This window comes from Chiloscyllium plagiosum, chromosome 16, assembly GCF_004010195.1.
Source record: "Chiloscyllium plagiosum isolate BGI_BamShark_2017 chromosome 16, ASM401019v2, whole genome shotgun sequence".
Taxonomy (NCBI): domain Eukaryota; kingdom Metazoa; phylum Chordata; class Chondrichthyes; order Orectolobiformes; family Hemiscylliidae; genus Chiloscyllium; species Chiloscyllium plagiosum.
This window is the reverse complement of record NC_057725.1, coordinates 38883234-38906810: the sequence shown is the minus strand read 5'-3', so window position 1 is coordinate 38906810 and position 23577 is coordinate 38883234. Positions and strand designations below refer to the sequence as shown.

Genomic DNA, 23577 nt, shown 5'->3' with positions numbered 1-23577 from the left:
AGCCTCCACATCCTTCCTATAATGTGGCAACCAGAATTGAATGCAATACTCTTTACGTGTGGCCTAACCAACGTCTTATATAGTTGCAACATGGCATCCTGACTCTTGTACTCAGTTCCCTGACCAATAAAGGTAAGCCAGCTATATGCCTTCTTTACTAACCTACCTACTTGTGTGGCTACTTTCATGGAGCTGTGGACTTGAACTCCAAGAACCCTCTGTACATCAATGCTGTTCAGGGTCCTGCCATTAACTGTATACTTTTCCTTAACATTTGATCTCCCAAAGTGCAGTATCTCACACTTACCCAATTAAATTCCATCTGCTATTTTTCTGCCCATATCTGCAACTGATCTACATCTCGCTGCATCATTTGACAACCTTCTACACTACCTAGAACTCCACAAATCTTTGTGTCATCTGCAAACTCACTAACCTACCCATCTACATTTTCATTATTTATATGTGTATAACAAACAGTAGAGGTCCTAGTACAGATCCCAGCAGAATGCCACAAGTCATGGACCTCCAGCCAGAAAATACACCATTCCACCACTATCCTCTGCTTTCTATGGGGAAGACAATTCTGAATCTATGCGGCCAAGTCACCGTTGATCCCCTTCATCTTAATCTTCTGGATTGTGTTCTTAAATTGATCCAGTCTATATGATGTAGGTACACGCACAGTGCTGTTTGAAAGGCCTTTCCAGGGTTTTGACACAGCCACATTAAAGAACTGGTGTTATAGCTCCAGGTCACATGGTACGTGAATTAGAGGGGGACATAAAAGTAATTGTTTCATCCATAAACTGCCCTGTCCTTTAACATGTTAATGGTTATAGGTTTGTCAGGTGCTGTAAAAGAAACCTTGGTGATTTGCTGAACTGCATCTTGTAGATGGTATACACCTTGGTGGAGGGAGCAAATGTGGGTGGGGTGGTGACTGAATGAGTTCCATTGTTCTATATGATATTAGGTTGCATAAGCATTGTTGGTGCTGCAATGATGGTTGACTGATTTACATCTATTTATGGTGAACTAGCTTTGGTAATCCAGGAGCTGGATTACTGAATTCAGAATTCCTAGTTTCTGACCACTTCTTGTAGTCAGTGTTTATGCGGTTGGTCTGTTTAAGTTTCTGCCTAATAGTAACCACCAGGAATATGATGGATGGAGATTCAATGGCATTAAAGATTTGAGAGTCAGGGAGCATGGAGACTGATAAGTGAATGGGCTTTGTTGTGAGTTAGGATAGTGAACACAAAGTTTTGGATGAGCTTAGGTTTATCCATAAATAGCAAGGACTTTAATTCTATAAATATTGGCTGGATTTGGAGTTGAGTTGACCAGAGTTGAGAAGTTACGATCTGATTTTTCTGGAGTTTGGCCAGTTCTGGAGACCTGTCAAAATGAAGGGTGGGACCCAGGTTCAGAAATCCCACCCCATTTCTAAATAATCCTACTTTTGCTTTGGGTGGAACAAAAAACCCAAACTCAGCAGCATCATTTAAAATAGTGCTGTATTCCAATGGTCTTATTCTACAGTGTGGCAGTCACAAATTTATGCAGCAATGCAGAAGTTCTGGTAGGGCGGATAAAGTCTATTTAAGTGTCATGATCAGAGGTATTTTTAAATCCATAGCCATTTAAACACGAGAAAAAGGCTGAATTTGTCATTTAGAGTTAAACAAACACCCTTAACTGGACTGTTTTTATTTGCAGACCTTAAAGTGTCAGTTAGGAAAAGTTCTAAGAATCTGATTCTGATATTACAATGCTTTTTCTACATTTCCCCAAGGTGTACTATTACAACGGAGGTCATTATGCATGTTAGGCTGAGAATTGCAAAAGCAACTATTTCAGCAAAGGGAGGAGAGTTCACAATTTTATTGATAGTTTGACAAAAGGTATTAAAGAAGTAACAGATTGAACACTTGAAGGAATCATTATCTTTCAATGGGTTTAATGAATAGGAGTTTCTTCAGCATCAACTGTTTGGAAGTGAAAGTTGTATTAGATTGTTAGAATCTCCACATGACCTATGACATCTGCACATGATGATTACTGGTGAGTTACTACGGAAGTAACATTGGTAGTATGGAGTAAGCATAGATGGAGCATGTATTGGCAGGGAGGGGGATTGGGGATGCAAGAGGTGAGGGCTGGAGGACCTAACAGTTTTGAAAGCAACCGAGACAAACTCCCAAGGTGGGTATTCTAACCAGCAACCTTGGCACTCACCTATCCCTTTGGCCACCTATGACCTGCTACGGCGGTTGGTATACCTGACTTTCATGCCGTGACTTATCTGGAGCAAAGCATGGGTGCTCTTTAAACTATTTCTGGTCTTCCAAGTAGGAGAATTTCCTAAGGTCAGCTACCCACATTAGTAGCTGCAGTCCAGCTCTTAGTATCTCCAACTAGTTCCTATTGTGAGTAACTGATAAGACAGAGAAAATATTCAAAAAGAACAATCAGGCTTTAAAATATTCATACGTATTGAAAATCGTTGATGTAATTCTTTTGCGTGTAAACGTTCTTTCTTTATGCATTCTCTCTCCTTGCTAACAAATGTCATTTATTGCTCTGTGTCCTGGTGTATATGAACCCTTCAATAAAGCAAAATACTGGATGTAGATTTGCTCGCTGGGCGAAGGTTCAATTTCAGATGTTTCATCACCATATAGGTAAATCTTCCGTGATCCTCCAGATAAAGCACTGCTGATGTTTCCTGCTTTCTATTTATATGTTTGGGGTTCCTTGTGTTGGCAATGTCATTTCCTGGGGTGATGTCATTTCCTGTTTTTTGCTCAGGAGTGGTAAATAGGGTCCAAACCAATGTGTTTGTTGATAGAGTTCTGGTTGCAATGCTATGCTTCTAGGAATTTTCGTGCATGTCTCCAAGATGTTACCTAGTATGGTGTTGAGACATCTGAAAATGAACCTTCCAGCTCAGCCTACATCCAGAACCTCAAACTGAGCTACAAATCTTCTCAAAACTGGCTCAAGCAAAACACTGTATGCTGCAAATCTGAAATAAAAACAGAAAATTCTAGCAAAACTCAGCATGTCAGACAGCAACGTTTGAGAGAAACAGTTAACATTTCAGGTCAATGACCTTTTATCACTTACATATTTTCATCAAGGGAAAGGTTAGAGAATGGGGAAAAAGAATAAAAGGAAAAGTCTGTTAAAGATAAATTAATTAACAAAAGGGTTAGTGGTACAAGGCTAAAGAGATTGTTTCTTCCCTTCTTTCATCATCAAAGTATATGATGTATCGTAAGGAGATGGGAATGGCAAGTTGATGAATAGTTGTTAGTAAAATGCAGAAAAAAAAGTGTAAAAATCTACGTCTGAAATGAAAAATGAAAATAATTGGAACAGAAATCATGGTTTGATTTTGTTGGACTCAGTTCAGAAGACTACAGCATGACCAATTGAGAGATGAGATGCTGTCCCTCAAGCTCACGTTGACCTTCATTTGAATATAATCAGAAGTCACGCGACACCAGGTTATAGTCCAACAGGTTTATTTCAAATCTCAAGCTTTCAGGATGCTGGTCCTTTTGTCAGGTGAAGTCATTGACCTTCATTTGAACATAAAACAGAAGGCCAAGAGGAGAAAGGTCAGCAATTACAGTAAGGTGGAAAATCAAAATATTATGCAGTGTTGATGCTGATTGGCCTGAGTATTGAGCATTTCAATTTTATTACACATAACCAACCTCTTTATTGGATCATCCAACTACCTTCTCCTGCATCGTGGATCACCTTTTCCAAAAGAAGTAAAATTAAACATCACGTTATATATATATTCTTCATATTTTGTAGGAGGTTAGAAGGAAACGAGTGGAAGAACGCAACAGAATTGCAGCAGAAAGATTCCATGAAGCAGAGAAATTGGCTGAAGAACAAGAGACAGAAAGAAGAAAGAATCGAATAAAGCACGTTTCAACATTTTAGACATATTTAACCAGGTTCAGTCTTTGTTATTACCACTGTAACTCAGATACTGTTGTGCATTCCAGATCCTAAATGCATCACAATTCTAAGAACTAATAAGTAACTGGGAAATAGCATAATACATTCACTTTTTTTTCATTTGTTTTTAGTTCAATCCTTTTTTTATTTCTCTAATCTTTACTCCTGACTTTTTAAAATTTCATTCCCAAGTTAACCTTACTATTGCTACTATACTGGTCAGTCCATTCTGCAGAGAGTTAGCAGGGTATTGTCATTCTGTTTTGGATTACATTACTGATAGCACACTGGGATCAGAACATGAAGGAACATGCTGTTAATTTTAACTGCCCTTCCACACCACCCCACTATTCAAACATAAAATTCAGCAAGGATAATAGCCACTGGCTTTGTTTTCCCACTTTGATTTGCTGGCTGGCCAGCATTTATGGCCTATCCCTAGTTTGGCAGGGTTGTTGGAAGAGGAGGAGTTGGAGGAATTGAGTACTTGTGGATGTGATGCCAATCAAGTCGCTTTGTGATGGATGAGGACACTTTTTTCTTTTATCTACTCTATTCACACTCTGATTATAAATGGCACCAAAACTCTCCTCTCAACCTTCCCTTCCATCAGTTAAGTAACCCAGCTTTGCCTGTTTATCCATATAGTCAAAGTCTCTCATCTGGGATCCATTCTCATAAATTTCTTTTGAAACCTCCGTAAAATCTGTATATCTTTCCTAGAGCACAGTTTGCAGAATTAGACACATTAGGCCAGGTGAAACTGAGCCAGTGTTTTATCAAGATTCACCATAACTTCCTTGCTTTATAAATAGAGACACGTGGTATGAAAGCTCAGGAACCTATACATCTTTTTGAACCAATTTCACCATTTGCCCTTTAACCTTCAGCAATTTGTACACATATATTCTAAGATAGTTACTCCTTCCCCTTTAGAATGGTATCGTACCAAAGTGCATAACTTCATATTTGTGTACATTAATTTCATCTGCCTTCTGTTCACCATGCCGCCAATCTGTACATGTTCTCCTGAAGTCCATCAGTATCCTCATCATTCTGTTCGTCATCTCCAAACTCAGTGCTCTCCTGGTCAACCTTTGTCTGCCATTAAACCTAAGCCCAATTAAGTATCTGCTCTTGGCACTCAATTACACATCAAGTTCCGCTCATTCATGATCTATGAATGATCTGCTGACCTACACCAGTCCCAATGCCTCAAATCTAAAATGTTCATCCTCATGCTTAAATCCTTCCATGGGCCTGATCCTTCAGAACTACAACCTCCTCCTACCCTATAAATAAACAGTCTTGACCTGACCCTTCATCCATTATCCCCTCTCCAAGGTTCCATCATTGATAACTTTTAAGTACTTGGGTATGCCTCTCTGCTTTACTTCTCTGTCCACCTCCAAATCCTGCATGTTCTATAAAAAGACTTTAAAATACATAATATTAACAAACCTTTGGTCGTAAGTCCTAATTTGTGTCTTTGATTCATTTTTAATCCTTACCTTTTGTGAAGCACCATGGGACATTTTATTTTGCATTAAACTCAATGTATAAATACAATTTGATCTTGCAAAATATTGAGGTAAAAGGTGCGACATGGCATTAATAAAATGAGATATAAATCAAACTTTTTCAACAAAAATTCCTTTTGTCTATTAACAGAACTTTGATTCTGAAAATTTCTAAACCAGAATGCCTTAAATTGTTGTTTATGACAACATGCAATACTACTGGCATGTCCAATTCAAGTCAATCATATTCCAAACTTAGAGTAGTAAATTGGACACAGGCTATTATGATGGCTGTCACAGATCAAGGGCTTTCAGCACTTAGAAAACAATTAGTATCAAGTTTCTGGCAAATATGTGATTAAAATATGGGACAAAGATACCTCACTGCCATCACTGAAATTCATAGAAAGGCAGTGCAATTCGTACAGTGTGTTAGGATTACAGATGGAAATGCTGGACAAGTCCTTTTCTAGAATAAAATATTGCTTGATGCACAACAATGAGATTTAAACTTTGCAATTTGGTTGCCACAGTGATCAGGCTGTGGTCATTTTTACAAGAGGCTGCTAATGTACTTTTGACAAAAGAGCATACGTTTATACAGAAATAAAAACTCCTTATATATAAAGGGTTGAACAGATGAAATGCAAGGAGGATGTGGAGTCTAGAACCAAGGGACAGTGTAACTCAGGATAAGACAGACTTTTAGGAAAATAAATTCTTCATTTAAAGAATAGTGAACCTGTAGAATTCTCCACCCCAGAAGGCTATAGAAGCAAAATCACTGAATATATTTTAAGAAAGAGGAAGTGTTTAGATTTTAAAAGCATCAAGGGCAAGGGAAGAAAGCACAAATATAGTATTGAGATTCATTCTCTGTCATGATCTTACTGAATGTCAGAGCAGGCCAAATTGTCCATTCCTGCTCCTACTTCCCATGTTTCTATGAAAGAATTTGGAAAGAACTCATCATAAAAAAAAATTGTTGTACCTGCAATATCTGTTACAGACACAATCCCAATGAAGCATCATTCCTAACTTCCTTTGAAAATTGCTTATTCAAATGACGAGGTCACAAGCACTTCCTTTTTGTCATTCACCAGCTGTGAATTGCTATGGCTAACTCACTAAATCCTAGAAAAGCCAAGGACAATTTCCACCCTTATCCACTTAATCTGCACAAACAGATCAACACTTCTTCCCAGTTGTTATGGTCTAAAAATAACCAAAACTAAACTGCCTTCTGCTGGGTTGTCACTGCTCTTCTGAACTCAGCCTGCTTGTGGCTTGCTTTTTCTGGTCATTAAGATCTCAACTATCTCACTAGGTAGCTTGTTGCATCATTTGACTTAAGTAACATGATTTCAAGGAAAGATGGTCTTTCATTCAATCTTCCAAAATGACCTTCTGACTCCTTTTCAAAAAAAAAAAGGCAGATTAAAATCTCATTTTAGAAGCAACTTTGGAAGCACAGAATCAGACACTTCCATGCCGACCAAGTTCCCCAAAGTAAACTAGCCCCATTTGCCCACATTTGGCTCTTTCCCCTCTAAACCTTTCCTATTCAAATGTCCATTAACTGTTCTAACTGTACAAGCATTGAGCACATTTTCTGGCAGTTCATTCCATATTCAAAACCCCTATGTGAAAAAGTTGCTCCTCAGGGCCCTTTTAAATTTTTCTCCTCTCACCTTAAAATTATGCTCTCTAGTACTGAACTCCCCAACTCTAGGTAAAAGACTTTCACTAAGAAGCTTATCTAGGCTCCTCATGATTTTATAAATCGAAGTCGAACGTCCCAAACGGTAGTATATTATAAACTTGGATCACAACTACCTGTCTCCATATTTCACACTGGATAAAATGGAAGATCAAAATTCAGTGGCCACTATCACTATTCTATTGTATTACAATAGCCCCTCTTATCCTAAAAAAAGGGGGTAAGCCTCAGACATGTTAACCTAGAATACAAGATATGGAATCAAGATGAACACACCACCTTATTTTGGAAAATACCTTGAACTTGTAAAAAGCACATGTTGAATCAGCAAAGATTTCTTCGTTTACAAGATCAACTAGCAGCTGTTAACACACCCATCAACCAGTCTGAGAACTCTATTCAAACTAGCTGCAAGTCATCAAGCAGCCAAAGCATGTAACCTGTGCATGTTTCAAAATTCACATGAGAACCAACTTCCTGGATACGTGACCAAAAAGGAACTTCACAACGTGCTGTGAATTCTTCATTTAAACTTAAAATTATTGATTCCCTCCAAGATACCTCAACCTACTTCATAAGAAAATGGTCATCATAAATCAGAGACTAAATTATCTGTAAGCTGCAAAGTACAAACATCTTTATTTGCATCCAATCTGTGTTTCTGTGACTGAGTGGGTGGGGCTCATTCAATTCTAGGTAACTATGAGGATTTAAAATAATAATTTAAAATTCACAAAAGCATGCTGATATTTAATTGGAATACATACAAAGAGCAGGAAAATAAACATTTTACCATGCAAAACACTGATTGTGGCAGTAAGAAAACACATTCAATCCGTTTGTCACATTATGAAAGTGGTTATTAAAACAAATATTGGTCAAGTCTATTGAAAATTAATCACTTTTATAAAAGTACAAGAGCTGTATTAAAAATAAAAGTTGTCACATAAAACCATAATAAAATACATTATATAATTCAATTATGTTCCATTTTAAAACTGTATTACATTCAAATGAACTAAGCAACATTACACTTCAAAAAATGGTTGCTTCACTCAGTTCTCAAATGTTCAGAGAAAAAATATTTTAATTGTAAAAGATGACCATTGTGCAGATATTCAAAGTTCCAAATGTCCCTAAATGAAAATAAATGTAGGGCCACTGGGTTATTGTCATAAGCTGTCCAAATCTTTCTTGCCCATACTTCAGACATGAAAGGCAAGATTGATCGTCTGATTTGGACCCAAATGTATCACACGCGTCTGTTGTCTCTCTGAAATTTTGGATTTTGCTGTCACTGCGTAAGAACCTGGTGCAACTTGAATATGAACCTTATCAGTGTATCTAACCTAGTTGTTTAAAAAAAAAGAGAAACTGTTAGGTCACAGCAAATCCTATTACCAGATTATTCTGTAATTTAAAAAAAACTATTCAAGCATTTATTGGCTTTATTGTACATGTAATTCACTTTTGACAAATCAACTACTGTGTCAGGATCACTTGCAGCCATGATTTTCCTGAATGCAGTCGGCACAGGCGGTCTCAGGGCAAAACCAACATGCAGTGAGAATCTCAAAAAGGTGTAGGTCATTTTGTGCAGACTCCAGACTCTAATCAAAAGCAATGTTCCTTCTGCTCAAAAGGGCTGTGCATAAGCTGCAAATACTTTTTTTTTTAGCTCAAATCCTCCAACCCTGGCAACATCCTTGTAACTCTTTTCTGAACCCGTCCAAGTTTCATAATGTACAAACTACCAGACAATCGCTGGTAGCAAAGTCACAAAGGGACAGATTGACTTTGGACCTGAGCACTTTTTAAAATATTAGTTTTGTTTCTCCCCACACCTGTCAATCAGCATTACACCCTTTTACCAAAGATTGCAAAATGATTAACTATGAATTTCCTGACACTGCTCCCATCTTAAGTTCATCAAAAATTCTTGCCCATTCTACATCTAGATCTCTTACTCACAGGAACTTTGGTTATTGATGGCCCCATGTGGTATCGACGAATATGGTTTTCTTCCAATTTGTCTGTTTCATTTAGAGGTACATCCTTATAATAGTGCTACAAGATAAAAGCCACAGCACAATTATTACAATAAGTTAATTGTACTCAGACTTCACTTAAACCCTTATCAATTGAAATGGGTTGTCATTATAGTTTGGGTGAAACATTAAGTTGCAAAACATTAGCTATTGGGATTGTACACCATGTATTTTCTACCAGTAGTTCAATGTTATTTTATGCTGTTATACTCAAGACACCAGTTTCGGGTTATATAACTATTAAAGTTAGCACAGCTGTGCTTAACCAATGGTCATCACTGACCAGTCAAAGCTATATGACTTTTTAAATCAAATTCATCTCATATCTAGCAAAATGCTGGTTAAATGCCACCATTACTGAAGAACAGCTACATAGCAGCAAATCCTTTGTTCATAATCAAAGTGTTAGGTAATCATTTCAAATGGGGATTTTATATCAGCCATTAATATAACACAAAACTGGCTGAGTTGGGCTTGTGCTACCTGTTAATATCAGACCTGACCAACTTGGCTAATATGAAATCAATTAGTTTTGTGCAAAATACATTGTATAACTGATCTACAAATTGCAAGACACCTTCTCATCAGTAAGGAAGAAAGGAATAAAGTAAAATTACACATCAGATTTTAGCATTAGCTTTTTAAAAGATATTCTTTCATATTGGATTGGTACCCAACTGATCTGGAAATGCTGATGAGCCACTTTCTTGAAGTGCTATAATCCATGTGGGATAGGTACAACCACAACAATATTAAGGATACTGTGACATTTACATAACATAATATAGCTAGGCCTATGACTTGGCCCTGGAGAATTTCTGCAGTGATACCCTGGTATGAGTTGACTGGCTTCAAAACAATCTTCCTCGTGTGTGTTATATGGCAATGACAGAAAGGTTAACCCAGCATCAGCTACATTAGTGACCCAAACAGTATAACCCAAAGGAATATCACTATTTGTTTGAAGCATCAAAATAAAAAATCCAGCTGAATATCATTTAAATAATAGTGTGAAAAAGAATTTTTTTGACTTTCGATTGGTTGACTTTCGAACTGTTAAGAACACAAGAGTTAGCTGAGTAACTCATAATGCAAAGGATCTTTCAATAGTAATTATTAATTTTAAATTTACATCAGGACCAAATCAGGCTTTACTTAGAGCACCTACCCAAAAGGCATACTTACAGAAACAGTGCAGGTCAACATTTAAATCATTGCTCAGGCCCAGACTATGACCATCACTAGCAATGAAAACATTTAAAATAAAAGTGGGACTGAGTAAATTAGGAGATTAAAAAGATTGGAAGGAGAAATCTGAGGCCACAGTAAGAGCTTAAAACAAGGATTAGAAACTTAAAATCAAGGTATTATGCTACAGGGAGGCAATGTAGGTCACAAAATGCAGAGGTGATAGGGAAAGAACTTTTTGCAAGACATGGACAGTATAGTTTTAGATTACCTCAGGTTTAAGAAGGGGAGAATGTGGGAGGATAGTCAGAAGTGTGTTAGAATAGTATAAACCAGCAGTAACAAAGACAAGAATGAGGGTTTGATCAGATGAGTCTAGGCTGGGTGAAATTGGGCAATGTTCATGATGTGGAAACAGTGCTTTTTATTATGGCATGTGAATATGTTTGGAAGCTCACCACAGGATCAAATCTGATAAAAAGCTTGTGAAGGGACCAGCTTAAACTCAGAATGGTGTCAGAAAAGGGTTTAAAAAGGATGGACAAGTCACTCTTGACATCATTTGTCCAGTAATTCCTGATTCTTCCTCAGTTTCTTGTTCCATATCCCACAGTCTCCAGTGCTATACATGAAACACACCCAAAGCATTGCACTGATCTTTCTTGGATCTCTGTGTAAACAATAATCTAGACCATGTTGTACTATATAAAATTCTCAATTTTTTGTATCCTGGATATATTCCTAATATTAATTTCAATTAACTTAACTGTGGTTTATTCTATAAACATTTATTTTCCATAACTTGTCCCCAATAAAACATGGGATAGCCATTACTTCAAACTACAACTTTTGTTTTTATTTTTAGCCTTCCATAATAAGCAGGTACAAGTCCTTTTTTTGTTTACTCTTTACAACTCCTGCCTTTGACACTAATTGTTAGTTGACCAAGAGAAACAAGTTTTGCCAACTGATAAACTATATTGATTGCCATTATAATCTTGTAACTTGATATTTCAGAAAAAATGCGAGTTGGTGTTAATTGTACCTTAACTGACTATTCAATTGCATTCAGATGGTGGGCAGTATGTAGGGATTCACTCAAAAAGCATATTAAAATTGTGATGGTTGGGTTTGAGGTACATGTTTGTAAAGTGTGCTAGTAAATAAATCTTACAAAAAATTTGTAAAAGATTAGGCACCAATACTCTATCACCACCTATCTTTCTGGAATAAAACATTTGCAACTACAACTTGTAGTGATATAATTAAACAGGTACAAGTTGATGAATAATAGTGACCCTCTCATTTGGAGATCATGCTCAGTTGGTCTCATCTGCAATACTGAATGTATTTTGCTAATGTCCTAAGAAATGTTTGTTAATTTGTGAAAAAGAATTGTACAGATTTGAATATCGACATTTCTTACCTTACACTGTCTGGTAGCATGAGCCAAACATTGTAGAACTGAAGCAAAAGCTTCATCAATGTCACTCCATTCTTGTTTAGCCTGAAAGAGATACAATAATAATCACAAACAAGTAAAATATGCAGAAGGTGAAAATCTGACAAATAAAAATGGAATGTGCTGCAAGAACTCAGCAGGTCTGGTGTGAGAGAGAGAGAGAATATTTCAATGACTCAAAAAACACTAACTGTTTCTCTATCCACAGATGCTGCAGTTTCTCCTGTACTGTGTTTCTATAAATTAGAATAATATTGGGTTTTTAAGGTGCCATAAGTCAATCTACCAAGATGCTGACACCACGGGTGGGATCCTGTCAGGACTACTGAGCAAAGCGATGGTCAATGTTTTTAAGGATGGCATTATAGCACTGTTAATAAGAGATGAAATAAGAACAATTGAGAGATGATTTCAGCTCAGATGATGTAGAGTCCATTTGGGTGGAGGTAAACAACAGCAAGGGAAAGGCAACATTCCTAGGCAGAGTATGTAGACCCCCTCCCCACTCTCCCTGCCGCAAACAACAGCCAAACTATAGGAAAGGATATAAGACAACAAATTATAGAAGCATGACAAAATAATAGGGCAATAATAATGGGCGACTTTAATCTTCATGTTGATTAATCATATTGGAAAAGCTTTTCCATGACAACAAATTCATCAAGTGCATTAGGAATAGGTTTCCTACAGCAATACATCATGGAGTCAACCAGGGAGCAGGCTAACCTGGATCTGGTAATGGTTAATGAAATAGGTTAATAAATGACTTTCAAGTAAAAGATGTCCTAGGAAGTAAGACCATAAAACCATAAGAACTAGGAACAGGAGTAGGCTGTTCAGCCCCTCAAGCCTGCCCTGCCATTCAGCAGGATCATGGTTGATCCAACAAAACTCATTCATTTTTCTGTCCTTTCCCCATAACCCTTGATTGTCCTATTGATCAAGAATTTATCTATCCCAACCTTAAATATACACAAGGACTCTGCTGTCACAGCTCTGTGACAAGAAGTTCTAAAGACTCTCAAACCTCAGAAGAAATTCCTCATGATCCTATTGAATAGTGGAACAGGTGAGGGGCCAAATGACCCACTCCTTATAGTCTTATTGAAAGGCAGAATAGGCTTAAAGGGCTGAATAGCATTCTTCTGCTCCTTGTTTGTATGAACAGTTTTCCCAAATGTTCTAGAATCTATTTCCCATTTTTTGCCAGTCTCAACAATTACCTTTAACCTAACTCCTTATTTTAAGGTCAGCTCGCAACCCATTGTGGATGCGACAAAATACAGAGACCAACCATTTGTCTCTAATGGTTGAGCTATCGCAAGGAAGCAGAAATGTCCAAGTTTAAATGGGAGGTATTTAGAACAGAAGAAAGCAGGTAACTTGCATACTCAAGAGGGCTGAGAAGTTGTGAAATTCACAAAAGGAATTAGGGATTGAAGAGAAGAACATACCAACTTTTAATCGATAGATGATTGAAAGACAATAATGGATATGGAAATTTTGCAAGGGGCTATTTTTAACAGGAGAGCAGAGAGATTTAAAAAAGACAGCAACATTTTACACAAAGGGAGGTTCGTGTGTCGAATGAACTTTCGGGGGAAGTGGTGGATGCAGGCACAGTTACAACATTTAAAAGACATTTGGATGAGTACATAAACAGGAAAGATTTTAAGGGATATGGGCCAGCAGCAGACAGGTGGAACTAGTTTAGTTTGGGATTATGTTCAGTGAGGACTGGTTGGATCGAAGAGTCTGTTCCTGTGCTGTGTAACTATGACTATGACAAGGAATTGAGACTACTGTTTGCCCGAAATATCATCATTAACCATTTTGGACCAATTGACTCATTCCATGTTGTCATTTTACTGCTAACTTTTTGAAAAGTTATTTTTGATCATTTTAATTTTCTTCAGTTCCAGAGCTTCTCTATATATTGCTTTCTTGGTATGCAGCAATACGATGGAATCATAAAGGGCATTATTTAATTAAGTGATCTGTGGGATTCCTGGAGTTTTCTATTATATTAATCTAAATGTATACCAATTTCTACTAATACACTAGGTCTTTCGTGAACACAAATCATTAGTACTTTCAACTATCTCTAGGAAACAAAACAAATAAAATTAGCCACAACCTTAGTTCTCACTGAATGTGCTGTGGATCCACATATTCTATTCCATGTTATCACTTCATTCTTTGCTGTTGAAGGTTCTGTTATTCTACACACATTATCTCGTCCTTTCACCTTATTGTGCACTACTGAAGGACCTATATAAGGTGCTCTATTTTGTGCCTTGTGATCTCTTGATGTTGAAGATGCTGAAGTCCTGCAAACTATATTTTGTTTTAACTTTTCATCTCCTGCTGTTGAACAGAATGCTTCTGCAACTATTTTATTTTGGACTCTCATCTCATCTCTTGCTGTTGAAGATGGTACTTCACATATTTTCTCCTGTGTTATAACTTCAGCTTTCCCTATTGGAAACGATGCTTCATGTACTTCTTCATGTGTTAATATTTCACCACTTGGCACTGAAGACTTTGTTACGTGGCATGCTTCAGCTTGCACTTTTACCTCATCTTTCTGAACTGAAGACTCTACTGATTCGCTTTCTGCACCGCATGACGGATCATCTGGCGACCAATGTACTCTCCTATTCCGAGCACGCTTCAGGACTGCACGCCCAAGCTCTGATGAGCGCCTCAAAGCACTGTGAAGTTGGCAGCTGCTAGGTTCCATGGTAACGCAATCCTGGTGAAAGATGAAATTACCAGTCAACATTTTTTACCCAAAGTGCATTAAGTGTTATTTTTACGAAGTCTACTTTTGCAAATCATTCTGCACATCGTTTATAACATGTTAATCTTGTGTGTTTCATTATCGTACTGTCTTGCATCAAGACTACCTGGATGCGACACCAAAACTGTATCAGTCTTCATTGTAACATTAGCTTCATGTATAGCCACAAGTTTTATTCTACCTGGATTACAGTATACATAAAAACTAAATGGCATACAAGTATAAAAAGGTACCCTTTATAGCTCCAACTGCCAGATCACCCAGTGAAAGGCTTGGAGTTATTTCCCAAAGTTTGAATTTATGCAATGTCAGCTGATTTAATACATGCAAACTATTTGCTATCCGTATGGTCTAGAAAGTGATTATTTGCCCAAGGTTTATGCTACTTAAGAGATTTTTAATTAGTATGGAAGTCAAAAGTTTTGGGGGAAAAGACAGGAAGGAGGAATTGGGGGTTATCAAATCAGCCATGATCTCACTGAACAGTGGAGCAAATGTGATGAGCTGGATGGCCTACATGTACTACTTATGATCTTATCCAAAAACCCCTGCTAGAAATGAGAGAGAGAGAGCATACACACCTTGTGTGAAGACAAGACCCAATGCTGTTATATTAATGATTGTAAATTTAAGGATTAAATTACTTGATGTTCATTCTTGTAGCTTATTATCTGATTCTTTAAACATGTTAGTGTTGAAATCCCTGTTACGTTTTCCATCTGTTCACACTTCAAGATAGGGCACTTGCTCACTATTAGCCTGTTTTTCTGAATGCATTGTGACATAAAACAGCCCAATTTCTTCTATCTTCCAGAAATGTTTTTTTTAAAGAAAAGGTTCACAACCCAATTTGCTTTTCTGTTTGAATTTCTTTCACACTTTTGCCATTTTATTTCCTAAGTCAACAACACCACATGCCCCATGCTAGCATAGTAGCGTTTACCTCCGTTTGCAAGCTTGGTTTTGAAACTTTTCCATTTATTCAACAAGAGTTTTCTATATCCATCTTATTTAGTTGCTAAAGTGGTTACAATAATGTCCTCCCTGTTTGGTTAACGAGAGTCAATTAAACGGTTAAGTTTTACTTGAGAAACAGCTGTGTCGTTTGCATAACCCGTCATGATTTTTTTTGGGCAGCGATTACATATTTTCCTTACCTTGTTGCAAAACGATATAGTTAAGTCTAGATGCACAGCAGTGCTGAGATCTCCAGGTAAGGCGGGGTGAAGTCTGCTTTCAAAATTGCAGGCCTTTCACAACAAGTTTCAGTGTGGGTGCTCGCCTTAAACATTAAACAAATTTTAAATCCAACTTCAGGAACCGAAACTTTCTCCACGTACCTAACCTGAAAACTGTTGGCGCCAACGGCAGCGCAGCTATTATTAGAGCACAGTATAACTCCGGTCCGAATTACAACCTGTCCTCTCACCAATTGCACCCTCTTACGCCAGATTTCCGCTCGAAGAAAACAAAATCCATACGTGTTTCATGAAGTAAGCTTCACTATTAAAGCCCACCCTCTGGGACTGTATTAATACCACATTAAACAGCGGAGTAACACTCCCACACTGTCACTTTCTTACCCGCCGTGGTTTTTAATAACATGATAGGGACTCTGTACCACAAGCTCTTCCTTTGGAATCAGCCATCGTTTGGTTCCTCCCCCAGGAAATACTCGAAAACACACGCAGACTTGGGGCAGGTCTAAGCGGCTTCCCAAATAGGAGCCATTCAAAATAACAATTCCCTCTTGCTCGCCAGCACTTGGTTCCATTCACAAGTGACTCATACAGTCTCAGGGGTCTGGGCTGCACCGATGTTCCGTGACAAGAAGACCCTCCTCTTCCTCCTCACGTCAATCAAAAGGACTTGTCCGAAACGGCAGTAGAAGTCAGTCAGTCAGCGAGCTGCAGAAATGTCTGGTTGCAGCTGTCAGGGGACATGCCTTATCACCATTTTCCAAGAAAAGTACTTAGGACTACCAACTCTCTAGGATTATCCTAGAGTCAATAATGTCTCACGAAATCATAGTTATTTAAAAAAAAAACGCCTTTTTTATTTTCGTTGGACACTTGTTTATTATAAATATTGTAATTAGATTTGAGCAAAACGTTTTCACTTGACAGTTAAGATTCGTCTCATCGGGTAAGGTAGGGCCTGTGGGTTGAATGTGTCCAGTGGCCAATGTGCAAACGTCGGGGCAATAGGATGCAACAGGTCCTGAGATGGAATCCTCAAGAGTGTGTCCAACTGCACAGGGAAGAAAACTATGTGAAACAATTAATTTGTACGAGTTCCAGTGAAGGGTTAAACCTGAAATGTTAACCTCTTTAAGATGTAGATTATCTACTGAGGAGAGGACCTGATCAGGTGTACCCTAGAACTCTGTGGGAAGCTAGGGAAGTGATTGCTGGGCCTCTTGCTGAGATATTTGTATCATCGATAGTCACAGGTGAGGTGCCAGAAGACTGGAAGTTGGCTAACATGGTGCTACTATTTAAGATAGGTGGTAAGGAAAAGCCAAGGAACTATAGACCAGTGAGCCTGATGTCGGTGGTGGGCAAGTTGTTGGAGGGAATCCTGAGGGACAGGATTTACATGTATTTGGAAAGGCAAGGACTGATTAGGGATAGTCAACATGGCTTTGTGCGTGGGAACTCATGTCTCACAAACTTGACTGAGTTTCTTGAAGAAGTAACAAAGAGGATTGATGAGGGTAGAGCAGTAGATGTGATCTATATGGAATTCAGTAAGGCATTCGACAAGGTTCCCCATGGGAGACTGGTTAGCAAGGTCAGATCTCATGGAATACAGGGAGAACTAACCATTTGGATACAGAACTGGCTCAAAGGTAGAAGACAGAGGGTGGTGGTGGAGGGTTGTTTTCAGACTGGAGGCCTGTGACCAGTGGAGTGCCACAAGGATTGGTGCTGGGTCCTCTACGTTTTGTCATTTATATAAATGATTTGGATGTGAGCAGAAGAGGTGTAGTACAGGAGTTGGGAGGTCATGTTGCAGCTGTACAGGACATTGGTTAGGCCACTGTTGGAATATTGCGTGCAATTCTGGTCTCCTTCCTATCAGAAAGATGTTGTGAAACTTGAAAGGGTTCAGAAAAGATTTACAAGGATGTTGCCAGGGTTGGAGGATTTGAGCTATAGGGAGAGGCTGAACAGTCTGGGGCTGTTTTCCCTGGAGTGTCGAAGGCTGAGGGGTGACCTTATAGAGGTTTACAAAATTATGAGGGGCGTGGATAGGGTAAATAGGCAAAGTGCAGCAGGTCAGGCAGCATCCAGGGAACAGGAGAATCGACGTTTCGGGCATAAGAAGGGCTTATGCCCAAAATGTCTATTCTCCTGTTCCCTGGATGCTGCCTGACCTGCTGCGCTTTTCCAGCAAAAAATTTTCAGCTCTGATCTCCAGCATCTGCAGACCTCACTTTCTCCTAAATAGGCAAAGTCTTTTCCCTGGGGTGGGGGAATCTAGAACTAAAGGGCTAGGTTTAGGGTGAGAGGGGAAAGATATAAAAGTGACCTAAGGGGCAACTTTTTCACGCTGAGGGTGGTAACTGTGTGGAATGAGCTGCCAGAGGAAGTGGTGGAGGCTGGTACAACTGCAACATTTAAGAGGCATTTGGATTGGTATATAGTAGGAAGGGTTTGGAGGGATATGGCCTCGGTGCTGGCAGGTGGGACTAGATTGGGTGGGGATACCTGGTCGGCATGGACGGGTTGGACCAAAGAGTCTGTTTCCATGCTGTATATCTCTGTGACTCTATAAGTAACAAAGAGGATTGGTGAAGGCAGAGCAATAGATGGGATCGAGATGGACATCAGTAAGATGTTCGACAAGGGTCCTCATGGGAGACTGGTTAGCAAGGTTAGATTTCATGGAATACAGGGAGAACTAGCCATTTGGTACAAAACTGGTTCAAAGGTAGAAGACGCAGGGTGGTGGTGGAGGGTTGTTTTTCAGACTGGAGGCCTGTGACCAATGGAGTGCCACAAGGATTGGTGCTAGGTCCACTGCTTTTCGTCATTTATATAAATGATTTGGATGTGAACATAGGAGCTATAGTTAGTAAGTTTGCAGATGACACCAAAATTGGAGGTACAGTGGACAGTAAAGAAGGTTACCTCGGATTACAACAGGATCTTGATCAGATGGGCCAATGGGCTGAGAAGCGGCAGATGGAGTTTAATTCAGATAAATGCGAGGTGCTGCATTTTGGGAAAGCACATCTTAGCAGGATTTATACACTTAATAATCAAGTTCTGGGGAGTGTTGCTGAACAAAGAGACCTTGGAGAGCAAGATCATGGTTCCTTGGAAGATAAGATAGTGAAGAAGGCGTTTGGTATGCTTTCCATTATTGGTCAGAGCCTTGAGTACAGGAGTTGGGAGGTTATGTTATGGCTGTACAGGACATTGGTTGGGCTACGTTTGGAATATTGCATGCAGTTCTGGTCTCCTTCCTATCGGAAAGATGTTGTGAAACTTGAAAGGGTTCTTAAAAGATTTACAAGGATTGCCTGGGTTGGAGATTTTGAGGTACTGGGAGAGGCTGAATAGGCTGGGGCTGTTTTCCCTGGATCATCAGAGGCTGAGGGGTGACCTTATAGAGGTTTATAAAATCATGAGGGGCATGATCGAAAAATAGACAAAGTCTTCACTGGGGTAGGGGAGTCCAGGAATAGAGGGCATAGGTTTAGGGTGAGAGGGGAAAGATTTAAAATGGACCTAAATCGCAACATTTTCTTGCAGAGGGTGATGCCTTTATGGAATGAGCTGCCAGAGGAAGTGGTGGAGGCTGGTACAATTACAGCATTTCAAAGGCACCTGGATGGGTATATGAATAGGAAGGTTTTAGAGAGATATGGGCCAAGTGTTGGCAAATGGGACGAGATTAGGTTAGGATATCTGGTCAGCATGGAAGAGTTAGACCGAAGGGTTTGTTTCTGTACTGTACATTTCTGTGACTCTATGACTCTTGTTACAGATGTTTCTAAATAATTTTAATTTTATGGATCCAGAAACAAGCAACCTTAAAAGAAAACATCTTCAAAATTTAATTTGAATTCACTATCTGAAACATAACGACTGCAATCACTTAAATGTCAAGAATAATTAAACTTAGGACTGTCACTAGAATTGAATTTCAATAACATTTTAAAGCCGTTCAAAAGTTTGATCAAATATGAAATATGAAAAAATTATGACTCTACAGTAGTTGAGAAAAATAAAAATGAGATACTTGGACAAGTATGTGTTGGGCATCATGCATATGCATTTAGTCCAACAAGATAGTTTCATGTCTGGGCTAGAATGATTTTAGGGACTCTCAGAACTCACAAATACTGTTTAATGCCCAATCTCTTTCAAGGCCTCCACCCCTTATGCCTATTGCTGCCTATACGCTGACTCTAGTTTTTTAGTCTTTCAAATTTAACTTTTCATTCACATCCTTACTTTTTCTCACCCACATGTTTCCAGTTATGGCCTTTCCTAAATCCAATTCTGACTTTCTGTATGTTTGGTGCAATCAATGTAATCAGACAATTAGGCTGACCACTTAAAGACAGTGGAGGGGTTAGAGAGATGGTGGTAAGCTAGGAAAGGTGTTGTCAGTGGAAATTGATACTGTGCTTTTACCAAGGAGCAGCAGATGGGTGAGAAATAATAGGGGTCAAAGATAGATCTTTTAGGGAGACCAGAGGTAGTGGCACAGGAGCAGGAAGAAAGACCAGTCCAGGTATTTCAGGGGTAAGAGATGTAAAACAGAGAGAAACAGTACCCAAAAATAGATTCTATTAACAACATCAGCTGATACAGGAGCCATGAGTGGAAGGAGGTTGCTAAGCGGTTTAGTGGAAATAGGATCACACAAGGTTGATGATTTTCTAAAACTTCTGGAACAGTTGGACCACTTAGACAGTTGTAGAATGTTTATAGCATTGAAAAAGACGACTTGGTTCATCGTGTCTGCGTTAGCTGAAGGATGTTGTGAAACTTGAAATGGCTCAAAAAAAATTTTACAAGGATGTTGCCAGCATTGGAGGATTTAAGCTACAGGGAGAGGCTGAATAGGCTGGGGCTGTTTTCCCTGGAGAGTCAGAGGCTAAGGGGGAGCCTTATACAGGTTTATAAAATCATGAGGGGCATGGATAGGGTAAATAGGCAAGGTCTTTTCCCAGAATTGGGGAGTCCAAAACTCAAGGGCATAGCTTTAAGTGAGAGGGGAAAGATTTAATAGGGACCTAAAGGGCAACCTTTTCATGCAGAGGGTGGTACGTGTATGGAATGAGCTGTTAGAGGAAGTGGTGGAGGCTGGTACAATTACAGCATTCAAAAGGCATCTGAATGGGTGTATGAATAGGAAAGGTGTGGAGGTTTATGAGCTGCCAAATTGGACTAGATTAATTTAGAATATCTGGTTGGCATGGCAAAGTTGGACCGAAGGGTCTGTTTCCGTGCTGTACGTCTCTATGACTGTAATAAGAACCACTTGATAACTCTGTCAATGACTCCTTCCATCACTTTGTTTATCACTGCAGAGTGGTACAGCAGTAATTGACCAGGTTCTTTATCCTCAAAGGTGTTCGGAAGGCAAGAGAGAGAGATGGGGAAAACTGTCCAAATTCCAGGAAAGCATCCAGACATACCCCTGCTGCAGAGGATGGAGGTTGATGTCACTGAGGACCTTCAGGAGGTGAAGAGCCAGCAAGCCACGCTTTTTGCCTCGGAGACCTCCAAGATAATCTTCTGGTCCAGGGTCTGCACCGTGGAGCAGGATGAGCTGTGCTCCTAGAAGGTGCACAAGGAGAGCTCTGTGCTCAGCAGCCTGAAGGATGAAGACAGCTTGGTAACATCATCTCAGCCTGACATCAGCAAATCCTTTTTGCCAGACTGTATGACACGAGGCACACTGATAGCATGGCCTCCCAGTCCTCTATCATTGAGGTCTTAAAGGACAGCACATAGGAGAGGCTGGACCAGCCGCTATCTCTAGATGAGCTGACCAGTGCCCTTGAGTCCTTTTGAAAAGAATAAAATTTCCAGTAGCAACGGTTCACCAGCTGGGTTTTATTTAGTTCTTTGGGATTTGATTGGCAGGTACCTACTGGAAGTGTATAACAGTACGCTTCTGAAGGTAGCATGTGGGTATCATCACCCTCATCTACAAGTGGAAAGGGGAGAAGGAGGAAATTACAAATTGTAGAACAATGTCACTGCTGGTTGCAGATTACAAAATCCTATTGAAAGTTATCGCCAACTGGGTCAGATCTACTCTTCAAAAATGGGCATTGGGGAGGGGATCCACAATTAAATTCAACTATTCTACACCAACATCATTAATAGTCTCAAATCAATGGGTGGGAATCAAAAAGCTTCCCAATCAGATCTGGAGTTAGGCAGGGCTGCCCTCTCTTGTGGCCATGTTTGTGTGTTGTGTAGAGCCTTTTGATAAGTCCATCAGGAAGGATGTGACCCTGCGAGAGGTGACTATTCCAGCCAGTGGAGACTGCAGGTCAAAGCCTCTGTGTACACAGATGACTTTGCCGTTTTCTGCTCTGATCCGCTGACAATGTACAATCTCGTGAGCATCCGTAATCAGTTCAAAATGGCCAAGGTAAATCGAGGCAAGAGCAAAGCCATGTTCTTTGGGAACTGGGCTGACTGATCCTTTATCCCCTTCACCGTCAGGACAGATTACCTGAAGGTGCTGGAAATATGGATCAGAGGGCCTGGGGCATGCGTCAAAACTTGGGAGGAGTGAATCTCCAAGGTGAGACAAAAACTTGGCTTTTGGGAGCACTGATCCCTTTCCAAAACTAGTATTCAGATGAGACGTACTCCTTCTGTTATTGTACATGGCCCAGGTCTGGTCCATTCCCAGAATTTGCGTCATTGCAGTCACTTGAGCCATCTTTCACTTCATCTGGGGTCTAAGATGGATCGTGTCCGCAGGGACATCACGTACAAGGCTCTGGATAAGAGGGGGAAGAACATACCTCATTCTGTCACCCTCATTCTGATGGCCACTTTTGTATGTAGCCATATCGAGCAAACACTAAAGTGTCACTACGTACTGAGGTTCTACCTGTCCCTTGTGTTACAAAGGATGGGACTGGCCTTAGTGCTCCCGAACACTCCAAGTAGTTGGAGAAATTTGCAAAGAAAAACACCTTTGACCACAAGTGGTCAGCAAGTAGCACCCCTCGTTGAGGTGTGTGGCTTGTTCTGAAACATAAATCTTCAGTACGATTGCTTGGATATTGTCAGGGCCCACAGCCTTTGCAGTTAATGTTTCCCATAAACTGTGTAATCAAGAAGCTGTTAAGAGGGTCCAGACACTGATCAGCTCGCAGACACATTGACTTTCGATTCTGAAAGCTACTGTCACATACAGACCTCGGCAGTCTGAATAATGGCAGGAAAAAAAATAGTGAGGACATAGTTTGAAGTGTTCAGTGCCTTTAGCCGTTTCTTGTTATCACATGAAGTGAAAGAAACAAAAGTATCCATTGTCCCAGAGGTCCATAGGCTGCTGTTTCACCAGAGAGAGATGACTGCTGGTGGGTTTAACCTAGGGTCACTATGCCTAAATCAAATGTGATGTTGGCAACCTTAGGAGGGGGCTGAAATTGATCATCCACTTGGTATTTATTGCTGAAGATGGATGTAAATCTTTAAGCTTTTGCATTAACATCTTGGCTCCCCCATCATTGAGGATGGTATTTTTGTGGATTCTCTTCCTCTTGTTAGTTGTTTAATTGTGCACTACTATTCGCAGTTGGATATGGCAGGACCACAGAGTTAAGCCTGGTCTGTTAGTTGTGTGATTGCTTAGCT

General features: G+C 39.6%; 2 protein-coding genes and 1 long non-coding RNA gene across 10 annotated transcripts in view; 2 read left to right on the top strand and 1 right to left on the bottom strand.

The window, feature by feature from the left end:
* Window positions 1–7263, top strand: part of c16h11orf16 (chromosome 16 C11orf16 homolog) — a 40687-nt gene extending 33424 nt beyond the window's left edge. Inside the window, exon 10 of the mRNA XM_043705854.1 lies at window positions 3835–7263. Within this exon, the coding sequence (XP_043561789.1) occupies window positions 3835–3966 (132 nt within the window). The 3' untranslated portion in view covers window positions 3967–7263. The remainder of the gene's footprint in view (window positions 1–3834) is intronic.
* Window positions 7264–7839: 576 nt separating this feature from the next.
* akip1 (A kinase (PRKA) interacting protein 1) lies at window positions 7840–16604 on the bottom strand. Of its 8 annotated transcripts, none has more exons than XM_043705856.1 (6): window positions 16309–16468; window positions 15883–16007; window positions 14501–14677; window positions 11887–11967; window positions 9196–9291; window positions 7840–8573 (listed from the first exon to the last, which is right to left on the bottom strand). In XM_043705856.1, exons 3-6 carry the CDS (start codon window positions 14663–14665, stop codon window positions 8430–8432), a joined length of 486 nt encoding a protein of 161 aa, XP_043561791.1. In that variant the 5' UTR covers window positions 14666–14677; window positions 15883–16007; window positions 16309–16468; the 3' UTR covers window positions 7840–8429. The 8 variants fall into 8 exon arrangements, with proteins under 8 accessions (XP_043561791.1, XP_043561793.1, XP_043561794.1 ...); XM_043705858.1 differs by having other exon boundaries at window positions 16347–16438; XM_043705859.1 differs by lacking the exon at window positions 16309–16468 and adding an exon at window positions 16155–16302.
* Window positions 16605–16749: 145 nt separating this feature from the next.
* Window positions 16750–21794, top strand: LOC122557805. The gene is made up of 2 exons (XR_006313937.1): window positions 16750–16875; window positions 21320–21794. It is a non-coding gene; the product is annotated as an uncharacterized LOC122557805 (long non-coding RNA).
* The last annotated feature ends 1783 nt before the right edge of the window (window positions 21795–23577 follow it).